This window comes from Erpetoichthys calabaricus, chromosome 6, assembly GCF_900747795.2.
Source record: "Erpetoichthys calabaricus chromosome 6, fErpCal1.3, whole genome shotgun sequence".
Classification (NCBI taxonomy): Eukaryota; Metazoa; Chordata; class Cladistia; order Polypteriformes; family Polypteridae; genus Erpetoichthys; species Erpetoichthys calabaricus.
In genome coordinates this window covers 111,662,449-111,684,791 of record NC_041399.2, presented here as the reverse complement: position 1 = coordinate 111,684,791, position 22,343 = coordinate 111,662,449, and the positions used below count along the sequence as shown (strand labels likewise).

Genomic DNA, 22,343 nt, shown 5'->3' with positions numbered 1-22,343 from the left:
TGTCATTATGGGGTGTTGTGTGTAGAATTCTGAGGAAAAAAATGAATTTAATCCATTTTGGAATAAGGCTGTAACATAACAAAATGTGAAAAAGTGATGTGCTGTGAATACTTTCTGGATGCACTGTATATAGTACAGATATAAATCTATATATAAAATGAACTTTAAAGAGGATCTTTCTCTCTCCTTCTCCACACCCCGTGCTTAAAAAGAAGAACATCCAAATAATAAAAAAGACATAATTAACCAAATTATTTCCAAACATCACTTTATTAATCCACCTCCACCCTTCACTTGCTATATATTGCCTTTGACTCCACTATGTCTAATCATTTTCCTCTAATTATGACACCTGGTAGATTGACTAAAGCTTAAGAATAAAAAAACTATTTTAAGATACATGACTCATTTTCTCACTTAGTAAGTCTCTAGCTCCAAATATTTTTGTTTTCTTTATCTGACCATGTTGTTCTTAAAGTCTCACTTTTTTCCCCCCCATTCACATGTGATACAAATGTTTGAATGCATAATGAATGGGGAAAAACTGCATGGGGTCCTGTCTTCGTTAATTGCCGAAGTGTCTATAGTAGTATTTACAGCATTAGCCTTTGTGGTCACAGTATATTGCCTCATATTATATTTACTAGATTTACAAGATTACTGTAGCATGACAATAATCAAGGGAGAATAGAATAGGAGAATATAAACAAAGTTTATAACTATGACCATCTAAGAGCACATATAAAGAACTTGTCATCCTTTTTTTTTTCTCTCAAAATAGTTTTTCTTAGGGTGGCAAGGTGGCGCAGTGGTAGCACTGCTGCCTATCTGTAAGGAGACCTGGGTTTGCTTCCCGGGTCCTCCCTGCGTGGAGTTTGCATGTTCTCCCCGTGTTTGCTTGGGTTTCCTCTGGGTGCTCCGGTGTCCTCCCACAGTCCAAAGACATGCAGGTTAAGTGCATTGGCAATCCTAAATTGTCCCTAGTGTGTGCTTGGTGTGTGTGTGTGTGTGTGTGTGTCCTGCGGTGGACTGGCGCCCTGCCCAGGATTTGTTCCTGCCTTGCGCCCTGTGCTGGCTGAGATTGGCTCCAGAAGACCCCTGTGACCCTGTGTTAGGATATAGCGGGTTGGAAAATGACTGACTGTTTTTCTTATCAATGGTGAACCTACCTTGAGTTAATCAGATATATTCTTTTTAAAGCTAGTTTTTATATAAGAATTTATTTTTGGTAATAAAACAAAAAAAAACCCAACAGCATATTCCCACCACTGCAATTTACCTCCTGCATCCAAAAACTTCATTCTACCATGGATAAAATGATGAAAACCTTGTTGCTTAAAAGGAGTGGTGGCTGTGTCGCTAGTTTGCTAGTTTGAATCCCGTAAATGCCAGAAGTGATTCTACTCTGTTGGGCCCTTGAGCCCTTATCCTACAACTGCTCTGTCTTAGGTATGATGTTAACTTGCATCCAGCCTAGTGCTGGGTGGTATGACCAAAATTCTATATCATGGTATTTTTCAAAATTATACCAGTTTCACGGTATTGGATAGTATTTTTTTCCTATGCATGAGTGGATGTTAACCACATTTTCCACTGCAATTACTGGCTAAGAATAACCTATTCCACTGTCATGAGAATTGTACATTGTACAAAAAAACATTTTAATGTGCACACAAGTATTAATACAGTTTTGCAAGGCCCCATAAAGTGATAGTTTTCAAGGGGGTGGCACTAATGAAGAGAAGAAATCACATTGCATGACAGATGCAGTCAAAATCCATCCATCCCATCCATTTTCCAACCCGTTGAATCCGAACACAGGATCATGGGGGACTGCTGGAGCCAATCCCAGCCAACACAGGGCACAAGGCAGGCAACCAATCCCGGGCAGGGCGCCAACCCACCGCAGCGCAGTCAAAATATAGAACCTTTTTATTGAACAATGTTTGTAAACAACTTAAACTAACATTTTGACAACATATTTTCAACCATCCAAAGAGGCATTTAGACTTAGTAAAATATCCAGAGGTGCTTGTCAAAAGTTGTATTGCACTGAACATGTCTTAGAAAAGGAATAAATAGTAAATATTTTTTGTAAACCAACTACACTTTGTTAATGTTAACAATCCCTGTTCACTGACATGTCAAAGTGACTTTTTAAAAAACTTTACCATCATTAAACTGCTTATGTAAACTAATAAATAATAACAATAAAATAAATAATATGTGCAACTTCCAGTAATAATACTATTACTTCCAAGACTTCAAGCCCAGGTGCATTACACAGTATTCATCAAATAAAAATAAAATAAAATAAAACAAGTGCAACTTGGTGATGACATCTTTATCAACTGAACCACCATTAAGGCAAACTGCATTAATATGGACCTTGCTTCAAGCTAAGCTATATACATAAATAATGAAACTGCAACTTGCACTTATAATGCTATTTGTGGTAAAGCCCTACAGAATCGTATTAGGGCCACGGTAAAGAAAACAAAATACGAACACAGTGAAGAAAAAAAAAAACTATATGTCAAGATTAAAGTCAACATTTCCACTTTATTCTCGTAGTTTATTTTGTCATTAAAGTAGAATGTCGTAAACTAAACTTCATCCTAAAATCAATGTTTAATTCACTAGTTCCAAAATTGCGAGAATAAAGTCAACATGTCGACTTTAATCTCGACAAATGGAGAGAATAAAGTAGAAATGTCAACTTTATTCTCGTCATATGCGTCGAGATTAAAGTGGAAATGTCGAGAATAAAGTCAACATGTCGTCACACTATTACACAGTACCCAAGTACATTACACATTATTGAAAAAAATACAACTTGGCTTGCAGTATTATCCAGTAGTATAGAATCAGTATTCACACATTTGAACATAACGGTCCACATACGACCAAAGTATCTCCAGACAATAGACGTGACTCCTTTTTCCAGCAAAAGTTCTTCTGTGTCATCATGTTCAACTTTATCGTCTGCTACAGCTTCAGTTTCGGAATGTTCTCTGTCCATTTTCACCGCGCAATACCTCCACTAATGCATGTACTCCGTTGTATGCTTGTTTAGCGGTGTAGTAGTGAAAAAGAGCCCCCGTGCAACACCTTCACTAACACATGTACTCCATTGCATGTGTTTAGCGGTGTAGCAGTGAAAAGGGTCCCCCTTAAACAGTTTCCCACTGCACCACGTTCCGAACGTTGTTTAGGCAATTTAAATCAGTGTTGCGGTATAAGAAAAATCCATATCATGACAAAAATAAAAACGTTTTTCGGTATGAACTGGTATACCACCCAGCACTAATCCAGCCCTGCAGGTCCTCCAACTTGCAGGGAAAAGTTGGGGGTTGGTGGGAGGATTGGCACTCCAGCCACTATCGAAAAACCTCACACAGCATATTATACTTAATATTACATTTCCCCTGATTTTTTTTTTTTCCAGCTTGTAACTGCATAAACCTGCTAAATTAAACTATTTTCAACTACAGTACTATAACCTGCAGCCATACTACATGTGCTTCAAAATAGCTCATCCACCTGAACCTAAGTATGTTCATGCCCAACCAGTACTTGGATGGAAGACCATCTAGGAAAAGCTTGGGTTGCTGCTGGAAGATGTATTGGTGAGACCAGCAGGGAGCACTTACCCTTTGTTCTGTTTGTGGATCCCAATGCCCCAGTGGAGTGACAGGGACACTGTGCTCTAAATATAGTTCCACCCTTTGAATAAGACATAAAACTGATGTCCTGACTCTCTGTGGTCATTAAAGAACCTTGGACATCTTTCAAAAAGAGTAGGGTTAATCCTGATGTTCTGGCTAAATTGTCCATTATGCACCCGTCCATTCTGGCCCCCCAATCATCCTTGTCTGCAATTGGCTATCTCTCTCGCCCCCTCACCACCTAATAGCTAAAGTGTGGTAAGCATAGTGGTGCAATAATGGCTGGAGTCGCATCATACAAGTGGGTGCTACACATTGGTGGTGGTTGAAGTGGCTCCCCTCTGTCTAAGCGCTTTCAGTAGTGATAAAAGCACTATATAAATATAATTATTATTTACATTACAGTTTCATTACATCTATCCATTGTCTAAAGCAAGTATCCAAGCCCAAGGGAGGTTGGTGTAGTTCATTGTAACTGGGGCTTTGTTAATCTGCTGGACTTTTCAACACAGGTTTATTTTGTCCAGGGATGTTGTTGAATGGAACTTTTTTGTTTTTCTCTCCCCCATTATTACCTGGCCATGTTTCATTACAGTATAATTTCAGTTGACTTACATGGCCATGATTTGCTGATGTTAATTAAATTAAAACTGCACAGTTTTGTTGTGTTTGTAATGTAGTTTGTGCTTTCATGTATGTAAATGCTATATAACTTGACAGTTGTCACTATTAATGCACTATACAAAATTAGACAGGATTTAAATAGCAGTATATAGTGTATGCTGTGCACTATACATGGTTTACTACCGTATACAGAGTGTATGTATTTTTAAGAGTAATTCATTCAGTAGGCAGTATACCATAGTTAATAAAGAACTTGTTCTATTACATATGGTGTATTTGCACACTGTAGTTTATTTTTCTCTTTATATATTTATACTCCAAGCAGCATTTCATATCACTCAATCAGGTATTTACTAATTTTATCATCACATTACCCGTATCATACTACTACTACTAATACTACAATATATGGGCTGAATTTGTTTTTCTGCTGGTCTCCTGCATGTAAGCAGCCTTCAGGCACATCACACATCATTTTGAAAAGCAAGTGGAGTCTATCTCAACAGAATGTAGTATAAGACAGAAACCACTCCTGGATGCGTTGCCAGTACAACATACTTACTGTACATCAGTCAACCTACTGAGATATTAAAAAAATGAGCAAATTCCACATATACTGTGACTAAGCTGAAATCAGTCCTGATACGCTGGAGCTAAACATTATGTCCAGTCTCTTTTCTACTTATCCCAAGAAATGAAAATCATGCAACCTGTGTTTTTAAAAAAAAAAAAAAGAAGTGAAATAAGGCAGTAACCTTTTCTTAGTGGTATGAATAAACATCAATATCTCTTTTCTAAATACTTAGAAACGTTAAAGTGTGTTTGGATCTTTAGCTTTTAACGCTAGAATTACCAGAGCCTACGAAAAAACTCGTAGATCCGTCCCACCTTAAATCGCTTCACACTTCTCCATCAGCGTCTTTTGTCCTGTAAATGTGTTGATAAGTGTCAAACAGCAAGTAGTCTGCTATCACATCCCCCACTGGCGCACAGTTTTCCCAGCTCAAATCTGTTTACCTGCATGTCAGTAGCTTGGAGTTGTACAGAGTGAGAAGTCAAGCAGAATGACACCTTTTATACATACTATATCATTATTTGGAACACATGCATTTCATGTGTGTTCCGTGTCTACAACGATCTATGTAAACACATCGTTAAAATAGAAACTTTTTCATGTTTTAGTAATAATTGACAAAATGTAGACATGAAGTGTACAATGTGTGAAGCCTGAATTCCAAATATCAAAGAAACAGTTTCACAAAAGGTACAAATATAACATAACAAATGCACTTTTATTCAAAAATATAACTGCAGAAAAACAACCTGCGTTTACCTGCGACATTGACACGCAATTGGAATGAGAGATTTAGTGGCGCAACGGTATCAGCTGCTGACTCTTTGCGGGTTCGATCCTGGGCGAGTCCGTTTTGAGAACTGAGCTGCTTGTATTCTTACTATTTTAGAATAAAAACATACATTTGATTCCAGTCTGTAACAGCCAGTGTAATTTATGATACTTGTAAAGGTTTGCTTTGTTTTTTTCTATTCTGTTATTCTCTCAGCCGCATTCACGTTCCCAACTCCCCACGCCCCCACACATTTGACACTGCTGTTTTCACATAGACACGCTATAACAGAGGTACACTCAACTCATGCCGACGATTCTACATTGGATCAAGAATGCACTTTTGCCATCGCTGCACTTTGTATATGTACATGGGAAGCTCTGCACTCGTGACTTTATGCTGTAGATCTGGCTGTTACATACAAAGGACGTCAGATCTACAGCATAAAGTCACAAGTGAACTGCAGAGCTTCCTCTGTTTGATCGTCAAAGGCATGCTCACAAATTACACGTGTAATGTCACAAAAAATACCTGCTGACACTTTAGTACGCGAGCAATGGTACGAGAATGCAGTTAGACTTTTTTTGGGCACATACACCACGCTAGTGTTTAGATCTGGGAGGTGTAGCATTGGTGAAATAAATAACATGCGAGCTATAGCATGTCTTTATGTGATCCAAATAAATAACATGCGAGCTATGGTGAGCTATAGCGCGTCTTTATGTGATCCAAATAAGTAACATTTCAGCAATAGCGCGTCTTTATGTGAAAACAGCAGTGTCAGATGGGGAGGGGGGGTAGGGTGGAATCGTGAACGCGACAGAGAATGAAACTGAATAAAAACAAAACAAATCTAACCTTTACAAGTATCACACATTTACACCGGCTGTTACAGACTGACTGAGCACATTTGTTCTGTTATATTTGTACCTGTTGTGAAAGTGTTTCTTTGATATTTGGACTTTATAAAGGCTTCACACATTATAAACTTCATGTCTACATTTTGTCAATTATTACTAAAACATGAAAAACATTTCTGTTTTAACGATGTGTTTAATAGATCGTTGTAGACACGGAACACACACGAAATGCATGTGTTCCAAATAACGATACAGTATTTATAAAAGGTGTTATTTTGCTTGACTTCTCACTCTATACAACTCCAAGCAACTGACATGCAGGTAAACAGATTTGAGCTGAGAAAACTGTGATAGTAGGCTGCTTGCTGCTTATCAACACATTTACAGGACAAAAGACGCTGATGGAGAAGTGTGAAGCAATTTAAGTTGGGACGGATCTACGAGTTTTTTCGTAGGCTCTGGTAATTCTAGTGTTAAGAAGGTATCACACCTTGGCTTGAAAGGTTGTAGTGCATGTAGTAAGGGAGTGCATTGAAATGGAATGTAGGTGGGTTCTAACAAAAAATTTATTTTTGTAAAAGTGTATTTTCATTTTTACAGTATAATTATGCAGTTTTGAGATCTGAATGAGAAAGTTGGAGCATTCTCTGCGGTGAATTGAGTATATTCAATACATTTTACTGGTTTTATTTCATGTTTGGACTCTTGCCCGATTAACTGTAATTGTAAGCCATTAAGGCAGACTTTTTTTTATTATTAAATAGAAATTACTAAATACAACTTCATGTGAATCAATTTTCTGAGGGAAATGAAAGCATGCCATGTTTTTTCTATTATGCTCAAATTCAAAAGTGCTAAACATATCTTTTAATATATTTGACCTTGTAAACTATGTTATAATATCGATAAACAGAAATTATGTATATTTTATAGTATGATATACATACAAGGCCTGGGAAAGTTAAAACATTAATTTTTGCCATTAATATGGCCTGTTTAACGTGTTAAGAAATAGTATCGCATCCAGGGCCAGCAACAAGGCAAACACCTCAGGCAGTGCTTTGGTTAGGATGACATTTTCATGTAATTTTTTTTTTTAACATTATGAAAAAATAATTATCCATCTGGAGACTCAGAGGACCATGGGGCTGGACAGTTACTGAGCACTGTGCTTGCAGAATGTGCAGTGCAATATGCTAATGAAACACCTCAGTGGGAGGAGGAGGTTCCGGAAGAAAGGGAAGAAGGTGCTGGAAGGTGTGTTTGTTTTGTCAGCACTGGGGACCGAGAGAAGGAGAACACAGTGTGCAGTAGCAGCACAGTGTGCGGGAACAATGTGCACAGATTAAACTATCTAGTAGAACGAGAGTCAAAGAGTGGCATGCTTCAGGGCAGTAACACTAAAGCAGAAGACAAGCAGTGTAAAATAGTCAAACAAGTCCGATTGTGAGTAGAAAAGTTGAGGCATCTCCCACGGCTAGAACAGTGGGAATTTAGCTGGGAAGCAATCAATAAAAGCTAATCGGTTTCAAACTCCTGAAACATGCACTGGTGTTGTTTCTCCCTGACTGATTGTGGGTGTTACAATATAAATAAGTTAATTGTGTACCTAAAGAATTACATATATGTCCATATTTATATACAGTATCTCACAAAAGTGAGTACACCCCTCACATTTTTGTAAATATTTTATTATATCATTTCATGGGACAACACTGAAGGTATGACACTTTGATACAATGTACAGCTTGTATAACAGTGTAAATTTGCTGTCCCCTCAAAATAACTCAACACACAGCCATTAATGTCTAAACCGCTGGCATCAAAAGTGAGTACACCCCTAAGTGAAAAATGTCCAAATTGTGCCCAATTAGCCATTTTCCCTCCCCGGTATCATGTGATTCGTTAGTGTTGCCAGGTCGCAGGTGTGTTAAATTTGGTGTTATCGCTCTCACACTCTCTCATACTGGTCACTGGAAGTTCAACATGGCACCTCATGGCAAAGAACTCTTTGAGGATCTGAAAAAAAGAATTATTGCTATAAGAAGATTGCCAACACCCGGAAAATGAGCTGCAGCACAGTGGGCAAGACCATACAGCGGTTTAACAGGACAGGTTCCACTCAGAACAGGCCTCGCCATGGTTGACCAAAGAAGTTGAGTGCACGTGCTCAGCATCATATCCAGAGGTTGTCTTTTGAAAATAGACGTATGAGTGCTGCCAGCATTGCTGCAGAGGTGGAAGGGGTGGGTGGGTCTGCCTGTCAGTGCTCAGACAATACGCCACACACTGCATCAAGTTGGTCTGCATGGCTGTTGTCCCAGAAGGAAGCCTCTTCTAAAGATGATGCACAAGAAAGACCGCAAACAGTTTGCTGAAGACAAGCAGACTAAGAACATGGATTACTGGAACCATGTCCTGTGGTCTGATGAGACCAAGATAAGCTTATTTGGTTCAGATGGTATCAAGCTTGTGTGGCGGTAACCAGGTGAGGAGTACAAAGTCAAGTGTGTCTTACCTACAGTCAGACATGGTGGTGGGAGTGTCATGGTTTGTGGCTGCATGAGTGCTTCCGGCACTGGGGAGCTACAGTTCATTGAAGGAACCATGAATGCCAACATGTACTATGACATATACTGAAGCTTAGCCTTAACCCCTCCCTTCGGAAACTGGGCTGCAGGGCTGTATTCAAACATAACGACCCCAAACACACCTCCAAGATGACCACTGCCTTGCTAAAGAAACTAAGGGTTAAAGGTGCTGGACTGGCCAAGCATGTCTCCAGACCTAACCCTATTGAGCATCTGTGGGGCATCCTCAAATGGAAGGTGGAGGAGCGCAAGGTCTCTAACATCCACCAGCTCCGTGATGTCGTCATGGAGGAGTGGAAGAGGATTCCAGTGGCATCCTGTGAAGCTCTAGTGAACTCCATGCCCAAGAGAGTTAAGGCAGTGCTGGAAAATAATGGTGGCCACACAAAATATTGACAGTTTGGGCACAATTTGGACATTTTTCACTTAGGGGTGTACTCACTTTTGCTGCCAGCCATTTAGACATTAATGACTGTGTGTTGAGTTATTTTGAGGGGGACAGCAAATTTACACTGTTATACAAGCTGTACACTGACTACTTTACATTGTATCAAAGTGTCATATCTTCAGTATTGTCCCATGAAAAGATATAATAAAATATTTACAAAAATGTGAGGGGTGTACTCACTTTTGTGAGATACCGTACTACCTTTAGAAATTTTGATAAGTAAAATTTTATGAAAAAGTTTCAAATTACACGTTTTATAACGCCTTGCCTTATGCCAGTGCATGTGGTGCTTAAATGTCACCTGTTGCATGGCTGCACTCGGTTCCCAGTCCGGATGGTTTGTTGTGTGGTCGTTGTGGCAACACACTGTATTCAACACATGCTCCCAAACACCACCACCATACACCATCCCCCCCCCCCCCCAGCCCCCTCTCTCAGGAGCACAGGTAATAGATAAAGCAGTTTTCTGCCCGTTTTTTTATGGTGGCACACTTTTTGTAACCAAAAAAACCCCAAGGCACACCATTATTCTAACAACCACAAAAGCATTAAATCTATACACTTGTTAAACTGCCTGAAGGGGCGGGAGTATCAGAAACGCTGGCAGAAGAAGCAGCTTGGATATTGGGGTTTGCAGTCACAGCACCTAGTGAGCATTTTGGACACATTTCCTATCTGCTTCATTCCTTTTCCTGGTCCTGTACAGCACAGCTGGATAGCTTTCATTGCACACTTGTTTTAAGTATAATTATAAAGTTGCTGATGGTGATGAATAATTGAGGATGGTGTTTGCGGAGTTTTAACACAAGTTTTAATGTATACCCATTTAAGAAATGTTTATTTCAAATAAGTCAGTCTTTAGCAGTACATTCAAAGTCTATAGTTGTTTCGATCATTCAGTTTTAGTTTGACACATCTGTGTCTCATGCCATACCAATTTGACAATTAGTACATTGGCCTCATTTTCTTTTTGCCTTCTTTTCAACTTTCCATTTAGGAAGGCATTCTAATTCAGGTTGCACTTGCTCAAGTAGTATTTTGTTAAAAGGTCAGGTTTCAGGTCATTGTTAAAGTTTAAATTATACCATTGAATTTTTAAAATTCCTCTGTGTTGATTCTACATTAATTTTGTGATTAAGTGTATATTTACCTCATGATTTATGTATTTTTTTTATGATTGCATGTTTTAATGTTGTGATTAATTCCATACAATTATGCAATTAATTAGTTCACTTTTTTTAATTGATTCCCAGTTCTTGAATGGGACATTTGCATTACAGAAAACTCATCATTATTTCCCATACCTAGAGAAATATATGTAAATTAATTTCAGTTGTTATTTTGAATAAATGAAAGAAAATATACTCGCTTTGAAGATCAGAGTACATTTTTTAAGAAAGTGTGATTGTTAATCAAAATACAAAAAAAAATACCATATAAGCCAGATATAAATTATTACATACACTTAAGCAATGAAGTAAATTGTTTTCCCCATCATGCATTTTGTTTTTTCTATTATTATGTAGGCAGTCCTCAATATTTAATCTTTTTCCCTTTCCCAGACTGTGTCACAGAGGATAAGTTCAGTGGACCTGTCATGCTGCAGCCTTGAACAACTGCCTGCCAACCTCTTTTACAGCCAGGATTTGACGCACCTAAATCTAAAACAAAACTTTCTGTGGTACAATACAGGTCCAGCAGCCTGCAAAGGATTAAAAGATCTGCAGAGGTATTCTTAAAATAATTTCTACTAATTAGAGCATGTTTATAATTTTTTAAAATTCTAGAACAAGGAGATATTTATTTAAGTCTTAACATAATTTTCAGGGGTGTAATTGAAAGTGTGATTTAGGACTCCATTTGAAAGCGCTGTACAAAAAAAATAGTCTGTCTTAGCCTGACTTAAATAGTAATGTTCATTATCACTCTTCTGCTTAGCTGACAGCATCTTCACCACTCTATACCTCCTTCTCTACCACTACTATATTTGCACCTTTGGCCAGGGCATTGTTTGTGATAGTAAATGTTTTAAATTTTTAAAATCGCATAAACTATGACAGTGTCTATTGTCAACAGTTCTGTGGACCTGTCTGTTTGAAGATAGTAAGAAAACACTGCTACTAGCAAAAAAAAAAACCTAATCTAAATCTTTTAGAAACAATACATAATATTACGAGGGTGTCAAAAATCTGCACTCTGGTTATATTAAAACTTCTTCTTTTTGGCAGTACTGACTTATCAGCGCTTTCTGTATAAAGTCCCTGTCTCCCCAGTCACTGCTGTGCAGGTGTGAAGTGTTATGTGAGATCATTTGAAACTGTGGTGTGAGAAACAATGGCTGTCCCACTTGTGATTTGCATGAAAGAAGAGCAGCATTCAGGGATTCGTTTTTTGTGATCTGAGGGTGCGCCTGGTGCCAATATTTATCGAAGACACTGGCACAGTATGGAGAAAGTGTTTTTTTGTGAAGACTTTTGTATAAATGGATAGAGAAGTTCAAGGATGGTTGCTCAAGTGTCAGCCATGAAGAAGGAGCTGGATGCCAGTCCATGCCCACAACTGATGACGACATTGAGCGTGTATGTGAAATGGTTCTGTTGAATAGATGAGTGATAGCAGATGGTGTGGCAAATCATTTTCTGATCAGCCATGGCCTACGAGGATGAAGATTCATATCTGATGAAGATAAAGAGGTGAAGACAGCAGTGCATTCGTGGCTCGCAGCTTAGCCTAAAACATTTCTTAATGAAAGAATACGAAAGCTTGTTGACAGATGGACAAAAGTGTATTGAAAAGCAGGGAGATTATGTTGAAAAATGATGTATTTGTCTTTTCTGAAAGTTGATTAAAATAAATTCTACAGCCGGAGAGATAATTTTTGACTCACCCTTGTAGTAGTAACATGTGGAACAAGGTGATATACTTAAGCAAATGAGAGAAACATGACATTGTGTATTCATTTTCATAATCCAAATGAACAAAAATGCAGATTTGTCATATGGATAAAGTGATTACACCTTAGAATACACATTAGAATTCAGATTATGTGCCATTGACCAGAACATCCTTGGGGATCAAGCAGGTGGAATCTGTCTTATTTAACTCACAGGTATCAAGGGTAGGGGTGTACAATATTGGAAAAAATGATATCTCAGTATTTTCTGGGACTTAGATGATAACGATAATTAGACTATATTTTGCATCTTTTAAAAACATGTTTGTAAAAGTCTTATTTATCTAGCTTGGTCTTGTTAATAGGATAGTAATTGTAGCTTACTAATGAGTTTAATGGCATCGACAGATTAGTAAGGGAAAACAGGCCTTTTTATTTTATTAAAACTGAAGTAAAATAACACAAAAACATTAAAATCATCAAAGTATTACTGAGATAAAACAGTGCAAATATGAGTAAACCATTTCAAAAAGGCCTACAGGATTTACACAAAAAATTGCACCAAGACCAACAAAACTATTATAATGAGAGCATTTTAAATAGACATGTACCCTTAATGTAAACAATATATGAATCCAAAGGGAATAAAATACTAATCATAATTGCAATACAGGACATGAACATTATAGTGTGGATAAATATAAATACTATACTATTGTGTAAAAATCCAATGTTCTGGCAAACACTGCACAAGAAAAAAAATTAGCATTTGTAAGCAACTTCTGTCATATATTGCACAAACTTACAAAAAAACCCAAACCTATATCTTTTTTAAACAAATTACTAACTTCATGTTCTGTCCAGTATTGCACAAAGATATCAGATAAAACAATTTTAGAATTTTACTGAGGAAACTTTAAGTTGTGTGACTGAATCACCAGTTTATCTACAGCATCTGGCCTCAGAGAAGCACAATTATATGTTACAACATTTCCTCCAGTGCTGAAAGTCTTCTCTGAAGGGCTGCTTGAGTCAGCGATGCACAGGTACTTTTATGCAAGTTTTCCAAATTTGTGGAAATGTACTTCTTGTGTTTTCCACTACTCAAATAAATTTTATCACTGTCCATCATCAAGTAATTCTTGATCTCTTTTTCAATGGCAGAGTGCAGAGACTCGCCTTCTCAGAATCCCTGTGTTTTTTTAATACCTGCTAAAAGGCTTTTTTCATTTTTTGCTCCTGTCCTTATGTTATCACAGTGGTTTGAGGAGGCAGGGATCTGTACAAGTGTTTTAAATGATGAAAGAAAAAAAATTGTGCTTCGGAATCGTGAACCACCCCCCAAAGCCAAGACAGCTTGTGAAGTAAAATGTGCCCGATAGGCATATGCTTCTTACGGAAATAAAAATCATCTGTTTAAACAAATTATGTATTTGTTTTAATGTTTTTTTTTTTTTTTATACCCGACACCTACAGGGCTCTGTACCAGATCAATTTCACTTTGCAGATGGTAAAACAAATTAGTTGTTTATATGGGAGGCATTTTCTGCAAAAATTACAAGTAAAATTATAACATGAAAAAGCAGTCTCTCTCTTTCAATTTCATTTTTAAAGTCTGCACACAAACAGGCTGCAAAAATGTAAATGGAAATGAAATAACCCCATTTGCAATTTCATTTTCAAAGTCTGCATGCAAAAAATCTGTAAAAATGAAAATGAAATACCCCCATTTGCAATCTAATTTTCAAATTCTGTGCGCAAGAATGCTGCAAACATTGAAATGAAAACGATATAACCCCATTTGCAATTTCAATTTTCCTCCTGAACCGCAACAAAGCTGCAAAAATGAAAAGTAAAATACATTTCCACTTTGCATTTTCATTTTCAAGTTCTTTGTCCTTCATAGCTGTAGAGCCACTTCAGTCGATAAAATACTTCTCACTTCGGCTGTGTGTAATTCATGTGATCTTGATCTTTTCACCCCGTACTGCGAGCTTCACAGCGAAACCATCTCACATATTCTGAAGACTATACATAAGTGTAGTTCTGAAGTAACTAATATGCAATTTAATTACAATATTTAACATGACAGAAATGAAATTGCAAAAGGGATTATTTCATTTAAATTTTTGCAGCATTTTTGCGTGCAGACTTTCAAAATGAAATTGCAAAAGAGAGATTGCACTTTCATTTTATAATTTTTAATTTTTGCAGAAATACCCCCCATAGTATTTAAAGGTAAACAAATTCTGAGATCATATTGCAGTCTTTTAAGCAACATTAGTCTTTTCAAAACCAAACCACCTCCATGTGATTGAGGGTGATCCACGTCTTGCTATTAAATCTGATGATGTAGTTAGTGAGGCTGTTTTAACCCCTGGTGCCTTTTGCTCAGTCATTTTAGGCAGCTTTGTGCTGACCATGCACACACACAATAGTCTATCCTGTTAGGTTACATGAGACAGTGAATGAATGCGTGGACTCTCAAGGTGTGTTTTTGATTGTTTTCTGCAATGTGAGTGACATACTTGATAATTTCAGCTCACATATTGTTAAAACAACAATTAAGATATTATCATAGAGGTGATACATATTGCACATTCCTCATCTATCGCCAGGTGTTCTCTTTGCTATTGATGTGTATGATACCATCATACTAAGATCAAAAGAGCTCTCTAAGGCCCTCAGAAAGGAGGTTGGCAAGGATTTTAAAAAGATCACCAAAATATTTGAAATCAGTCATTCCTCTATAATGAAAATCATCTATAAGTGGCATAGATTTCAGATGAGTGCTAATCTATCCAGGCCTGGCTGGCCCAGCAAATTCACCCCATGAACTGACTGAATGTAATGAAAGAAATCTCAAATAACTCCAGAATTTAAATGCTGTGTCTGGAGGTAACTTTTTCAAAATTTGGTCTCAAAGTACATGCATCTACAATCAGAAAGAGATTGCACAGATTTCACATGCATGCAAGGTGTGCCAGAAAAAAACCTTTTCTGAGCCAAGTGAATATTAGAGCAAGACTACAGTTTGCTGTTGAAGATATAGACAAGTATGGACCCTGCCTCCTGAAACAGTGTGCTCTGGACAGATGAATAAAAGGTAGACTTATTTGGCCATAATAATAGGAGATGTGTTTGGCACAAACTAAAGACAGAAGAAGAGCCTCATGCCAACTGTGAAGCATGGTAGTGGAAATGTCATTATTTAGGGTTGCCTTGCTGCCTTGGGGGCTTAGTCATCAAGTTGACTATAAATTCTGCATCATATCAAAATGTGCTTGAGGAGCATGTGAGGCAATCTGTACAAAAGTTGAAGTTGAACCAGAAACTGACTTTTCAACACCATAATAAACTGAAGCACACTAGCAAATCCACCATGTAATGACTCAAAAAAAGAAGTGGCAGGCAATGGACTGGTCTAGTCAAAGCCCAGATTTGAATCCCAAGGAAATATTGTAGAACAGGGGTGTCGAACTCCAGGCCTGGAGGGCTGCAGTGGCTGCATGTTTTAATTCTAACCCTTTTCCTAATCACTGACCAGTTTTCATTGCTAATTAACTCTTTTTCCCTTCATTTTAATAGCCCTGTTTTTAAGGATTCAGTCCTCTGAATTTATTCCTTTCTTCCTTAAATGAGTGCCAAACAGAAATGAGATGTGGAACAAGCCAACAAATGACCAGCTAAATTGGGATTTCAAACTCCAACCAATTTTCCCTCCAACCAGTCTCTTAATGAAAAGCTGATTCTTGCTCTTAATTAAACTCGTTATTTAATTCCACAGCTTGTTGCTGCTCTTATTCTGCCATGGCAGACATTTCTAAAACTGTTGATTTTCTGTTTTTTCTAAGAACATCGTCAAAATGTTTTGGTGACCTGAGAGACCAACCTTACAGAGACCTTCACCTTTCGTTATTTTCAGATATTATGTGCTGGGCACAGGTGAGCTGGTCATGTGGCGGCTTGTTTTGTGTCTCATTATTGTTTGGCTGCTAATTAAGGAAAAAGAGACAACTAAGTGGTCTGAGTCAAGTTAATTAAAATTAAGGCAAAAGAAGTTAATTAGCAACAAAAACATGTCACGACTGAAGAAGGATTGAATGAAAACCTGCAGTCACTGTGGCCCTCCAGGACCGGAGTTCGACACCTGTGTTGTAGAAGGATTTGAAATGGGCAGTACATGCAAGAAAACATGCAAACATTTTGCAATTGAAGGAATTTTACATGGAGCAGTGATCAAAAATTTCACTGAACCAATGTCAGAGATTGGTGTGCAATTGTGCAAAACACCTACTGTATTCTAAGTCATTTCTGCTAAAGAGGGCAATACTGGCTTCTGAGGTCATAGGTGTGCTTGCTTACGTTTGTTACAGGTGTGCTTACTTTTTGCACAGTTGACAATTAGATCTAATTATTGTTGAAAAAGGCTTCGAAAAAGCATTTTTTTGTGTTTTTACTCAAGTATATCACCTTTATATTTTGTCAATTTTTGCACGAGGATCAGCTGTTTGCTTTTTCAAGTATGCTCAAAAAGTCAATAATTTCCATGGAGTATACTTATTTTTCACATAAGCTATAAGATAACATTTGCACACATGAGCTGCCTACCCATAGTGAAATTTCCATTCACTGTCCCTTAAGGAGAGCTCCTGCAGAAAACTGGCATTTGTTTCACTAGCAAAATAAGTAGTAAAAACACTTAATGAAAATTCTTGCTGCGGTAAAGAAAATGAATCCATAAAAGTACCCAAGAAATGTCCAGTGATTCCTTCCAGTTACTGAAACCAACTAAACACATTCTGTGCTGTGTTTGTATTTATAGAAAACATTAGCTCAGTTTTTACGATCATATCAATTTCAGGTTTCTCTCTCATTCTTCACTCCAGGAGGAGCATAGATTGCTCACTGTCCTAAATTACATTAAGTTTGCATCTGTCTTTAATTTACATTAAGTTTGCATCTGTCTTTAACCTAGTCTTTAACCATTGTCTTCAACTCTGTGTCACATATGTTTTACATCATGGCATTTGTTGTTTCTGTATGTTTTGAGGTGTTAAAAATCTAATATCCCCTGAAAAACCAGATTTTTTGATGCATTGAATTCTAACTTTTTAAGTTTCCTATTTCTAAGACACTTAGTAATCTAATCCTGCAGCACCCATAATAAAGATGGTGTCCCTCCTGGGATTTCTGTCCTGCATGCACTCCAGCTAGTATTAAAGGCTATGACACATTAAATGACATCGATGAATCCAATTGCCTAATGTGCCATACCCAATGCCTGAGACCAATTAGGCCATGACTTGCTCTGATAAAGTCAAGCAAGTTTGATTTTTTTTTTATTTCCTTTAGTCAGAGGGACGGGCTGTGTGTGCAGAAAAGCTGATAACCAATGAATGGTCAATGTGAAGTTCCACATATAGAACATAGGGATGAGAAATAAGGATCATATGTGTTTTGAAGGACACAGATAGAAGAGAGGCTTGTCTGTCTCCAGCTATTAACCCTTTGTACAGCACCAGCCCCAATAGGCAACTCGCTGCTGAATGTTAGAAAAAGGGGGTGAGCACAGCTGTCCCGAAAAGTCATAAACCAGTCAGTAAAGTACAGGTGCCCGGTGATATTCAGGCATGTAATTTGACATGGTGCAGCAGCGAGATTGAATCGAAACTGTAAAAATAGTGTAGTTTGAAATTATTATTAAGTTTGTATTTTTCATGTAGCCAGAAGTGCTGTTAATAAAAAATTGTTCCTCGTATACTGTATATGCAGTTTGTGTTGTTACATATTTCTTATAACATTGCTTGCCCTTCCTTTGGTAGTTTTTCGAAGTTAAGAAGTCTCAATTTGTCAAATAATCATTTGGGTGAATTCCCAGCTGCCATCTGTGAGATCCCAAGTCTAAAAGAAGTTAATCTTTCCTGCAATTTCCTCTCATCTGTGCACAGTGCAGTTGGAAATATGCAACAGTAAGTAAACAAAAATTGAATCATGTTGGAAAGAAAAATGTTTTTATATGTTTGTAGTATTTATCTAACAGTGTTTAATTGAAGATTATTTTTTTGCTAAGTTTCATTCTTTTTCTTTTCTTTTTTCTTTCTTTTGGTTGTTTTTTTCTTCGTATGTATCTTTTAAGATTTTTGAAAAAGATACACTCTTAAATGCATTTTTTAATCCACAAAATCTGAGCAAAATCAAAAGAATAAAGTTTTAATCTAAAACTTGGTATATGTATCTAAGTTTCATTACAAAATTCAGTGGTTCCTCCCAGTCCTAATTTAAAGATTGTAAAGATTGGATATGGTGGTGCTTCATTCAGAAGTCAGTATTTTGGGCACCCAACATGTAAAGGCCTTGGTCATATTTCATTGTATAACAAGAATGGATTCAGCTGACCCACAACTAATATTTATACTGTCTGCTGTTTCACACATCTTCACTCAACAATACCCTGTTACATTTCATTCCATTGTGGCAATACTTTCTTCAGCTGTCAGTACTTGTCAGATTTGAGGTCATCTTCAAGAAATGTTCTGTTATGACTGAATTGTGTAGCCCACTCCTGACTGTGGCTTACAAAGACTGTGGCTGATATATGTTGAGTAAGCAAGAATGGATAATCATTGGGGTATTGTTCATTAGCAGTAGTTCACTGCTAGCACAATACTTTATTTTGCTGTTTTCTGCATCTATTGGGACTTGGTCCTGAAGGAATACACTGCAGAATAACCTACAAATGCTAGAAAGTTGTAATTCATATAATTTAGAAGCTTATTTGAATCATTGAATGAAATGTTTTGTGAAGTAAATTAATTTTAAACTGTATTTATTATTATTTCTTACAATTTTATATCTGTTTCAGATATAAGAAATTAGAAATAGATGTCTTAATGATAATACTTTTATTTTGCTATCTTATTGGTGCTATATGCCATACCTGTGTTATTGCCTTGTATGCAAGTGATTTAAGTAAAACCAGTAGAAGTATTGTAGACTATATTGTATTAACTTTCATTACTGTAGTTATAGTTTCTATCTATCAGTATTTATACATTTTTATTATTTACTTATAGTTTACAGACTTTTTTGCTGGATGGGAACTGTCTCAGCTCTCTTCCGGAAGAACTTGGAAATTTGCAGCACTTGAGTTACCTCGGCCTTTCATTTAATGAGTTTTCCTATGTCCCTGCTGTTGCTGAAAAGCTGACTTCAGTTGATAAACTCTGCATGTCTGGAAACAATCTGCATGACTTCCACCTTGGATCTCTGAAACTGCATCACATAAAACATATTGATTTAAGGTAAATGAGTTTATGTAATTAAACTAGACAGGACTTCCTTCTTACTTAGACAGATTTTTACATGCATAAAACATTTAATATTTTTCATTTTTTTTTAATCTTTCAGAAAATGTAGGTTGTGTTTTTTGTCCTGATGAAATGTGTGGTCTTGTCCTGTTGAACTGTGCAAACATAGTTATTGTGTTTTGTAATATGTAAATACATCTAGGTTGGGCATTTTAAAATTACATGACAAGTGGCAATAGCTACAGATGATAACGTTTAAAGGTAAAAATGAAATTGAAATTATGAGTACAGCACATTAGCTGTTAGTAAAATAGAGCAACAAGACCTTGTTTTAAAATTTAATTTATTATTCATTTATACATATGTGGCTCATAGAGAAAAACAATACAAAATATCACCATATAGATAATAACAGTGAAACTTGGACTGCTGCAGAGGCATATAAATTGCCTTTAATCAAAGGATTGTTGTTATTGACAGCAGCTACTGTCACATAAAATGATATCCAAGTAAACTTTACAATGCAAGGTAAATATCTAATTTAGAACAGCTGGGAAAATTCCTGCATAACTTGTTAGTAAAGTATGTAGCAGGAGCCACAGATGGATGAGGATGCAGTTTATCTCATAGCACATGCTCTTGCAGACACAGCTGCCCTGTCTCAGTTAAATTAGTTTTGTGTTGCCAAACAGTTTCACAACAGAATTGAGTTTGGATTATAGAAGTTAAACCCATGTTATCACTGAGAGAATATGTACTGCTACTGCAAATGTAACAAGATTGCCTTATTTACTTTGAGAAATGTGGAGTATTCCACTATTTCCTCTATTGTTGTAAATTTTTGACATTGGATATTTTCAGGTCTTAAGCCAAAACCTAATATTAGATGAAATGCACCCGAGATTAGGGATGGGAATCCAAAACCGGTTCTTGTTGAGAACCGGTTCCCACTGTTTCAATTTCTTGGAATTGTTTGCCATTTTTGCAAACGATTCCCCTATCGATTCCAGTCGCCTCGAATGACGTCACCACGTTGCGTAGCATCATTTACCCAGTGGGAAACATGGCGGCTAAGCAGCTCAAACGCTCAAAAGTTTGGTTATACTTTACGAGAAAGGATGACAACAGGGCAACTTGCAATACCTGCAAAGTAGATATTTCATCAAAGGGAAGAAACACTACGAATATGCAAAAGCATTTGCTCACAAAACACACGATAACCTTAAATGAATGTCGTGTTTTTGATACGCTCCGGACTAGTGAATCTCAACCCAGCAGCAGCGGTAACGTTTGCACGTCCTCTCCCGTTAATACGGCAGGTAACTAATCAACTAACATTGCATATTATGTTAGCGCGATTTGCCTTATTGCAAAACCTGGTATTACTGTGCATTGCATTTAGATGACCATGACGAGAGAGACAGACAGAGTCTGGCTGTCTCAGATGCTGGCAGTTCTCGCTGCAGTCTACCGGTAGCTTCTCCTTTCACAGAGGCGGGGAAAAGTAAAATGACACAGGCCAGGATAGACGAATGTCACCGAGCAGTGACTAAGTTTGTGGTAAAAGGCTTGCACCCATTTGCCACAGTAGATGCCCCCGATTTTCGGTAAGTGAATGTGTTTAATTGTAGGCTAAGTCAGGGAATGTCAAAGTTGCATGTTCTCCTCTTACCAGATGTTTCATCCGTTTCCATTTATATATCTTTTAAAGAAATGACAAAGACTCTGAACCCTAAGTACAAAGTCCCAAACAGAGACAGTTTAACCAACCACTTGATCCCTGTTTGGTATGCGGTCGAAAAGGCAAATCTGATTTCTGAGCTGAAACATGTGTTGAAGGCAGCCGTCACTGCAGATGGATGGACAAGTTTTAGTCAAGATCATTACCTCACAGTAACGCTGCATTATGTCAGGAATGGCCAAGCTCAAGAAACAGTCCTCAAAACCAAACCAGTGTACCAGGCACAGACAGGGACAGCAGTAGCAGAGGAGATTGATGAGATCTTGGAGGAGTATGGTATCAAAGACAAGGTTGTGGCAGCCACTGTTGATAATGCGGCCAACATGGATGTAGCTGTCAAAATAGTTGATGGTTGCAGAATTGCACAGTGTACAGTTCCATTGGACTTGAGTTGATTGTATTTGTTACTGGCTGATGTAGTTTTATTTTTGAGTGCTCAGCTCATATATACTTTTAAAAAGGAGAGTGTAAATGTTACTGGACATTCTTGTGTAATTGCCACAGAATAATTTATGTTATACTTTGTTATTGCTACAGAAGAATATTTATTTTATTATTATTTTACATTTACAAATTTTTTTCTGGGGACCCCGTGGCACCCCATCGAGGAGCCGTAGGCTGTGGATCTCTTAAGATCTCACTGTTGGGTTTGAAAGGTCATGCTACTCCTAAATTTCTATCTTGTTCAAAGATAAGATATAAAACTAAGTTCTAAGCTAATCGACCTGTGTGTTCTCCTTTTTTAAAAGTAAGAATCGATAGGAGAATCGAATTGTTAAACAGAATCAAAAATGGAATCGGAATCGTGAAAATCTTATCAATTCCCATCCCTACCCGAGAGAGAACATAACAGTTTGTTTAG

The 22,343-nt window shown here is 37.3% G+C and overlaps 1 protein-coding gene across 1 annotated transcript in view; it reads left to right on the top strand.

Moving 5' to 3' along the window:
* The window catches only part of LOC114653501 (PH domain leucine-rich repeat-containing protein phosphatase 1), a 235,710-nt gene that overhangs the window by 141,988 nt on the left and 71,379 nt on the right, over positions 1–22,343 (top strand). The window contains 3 exon segments of the mRNA XM_028803859.2: positions 11,100–11,266; positions 18,256–18,402; positions 19,507–19,734. Coding sequence (XP_028659692.2) covers positions 11,100–11,266; positions 18,256–18,402; positions 19,507–19,734 — 542 coding nt within the window.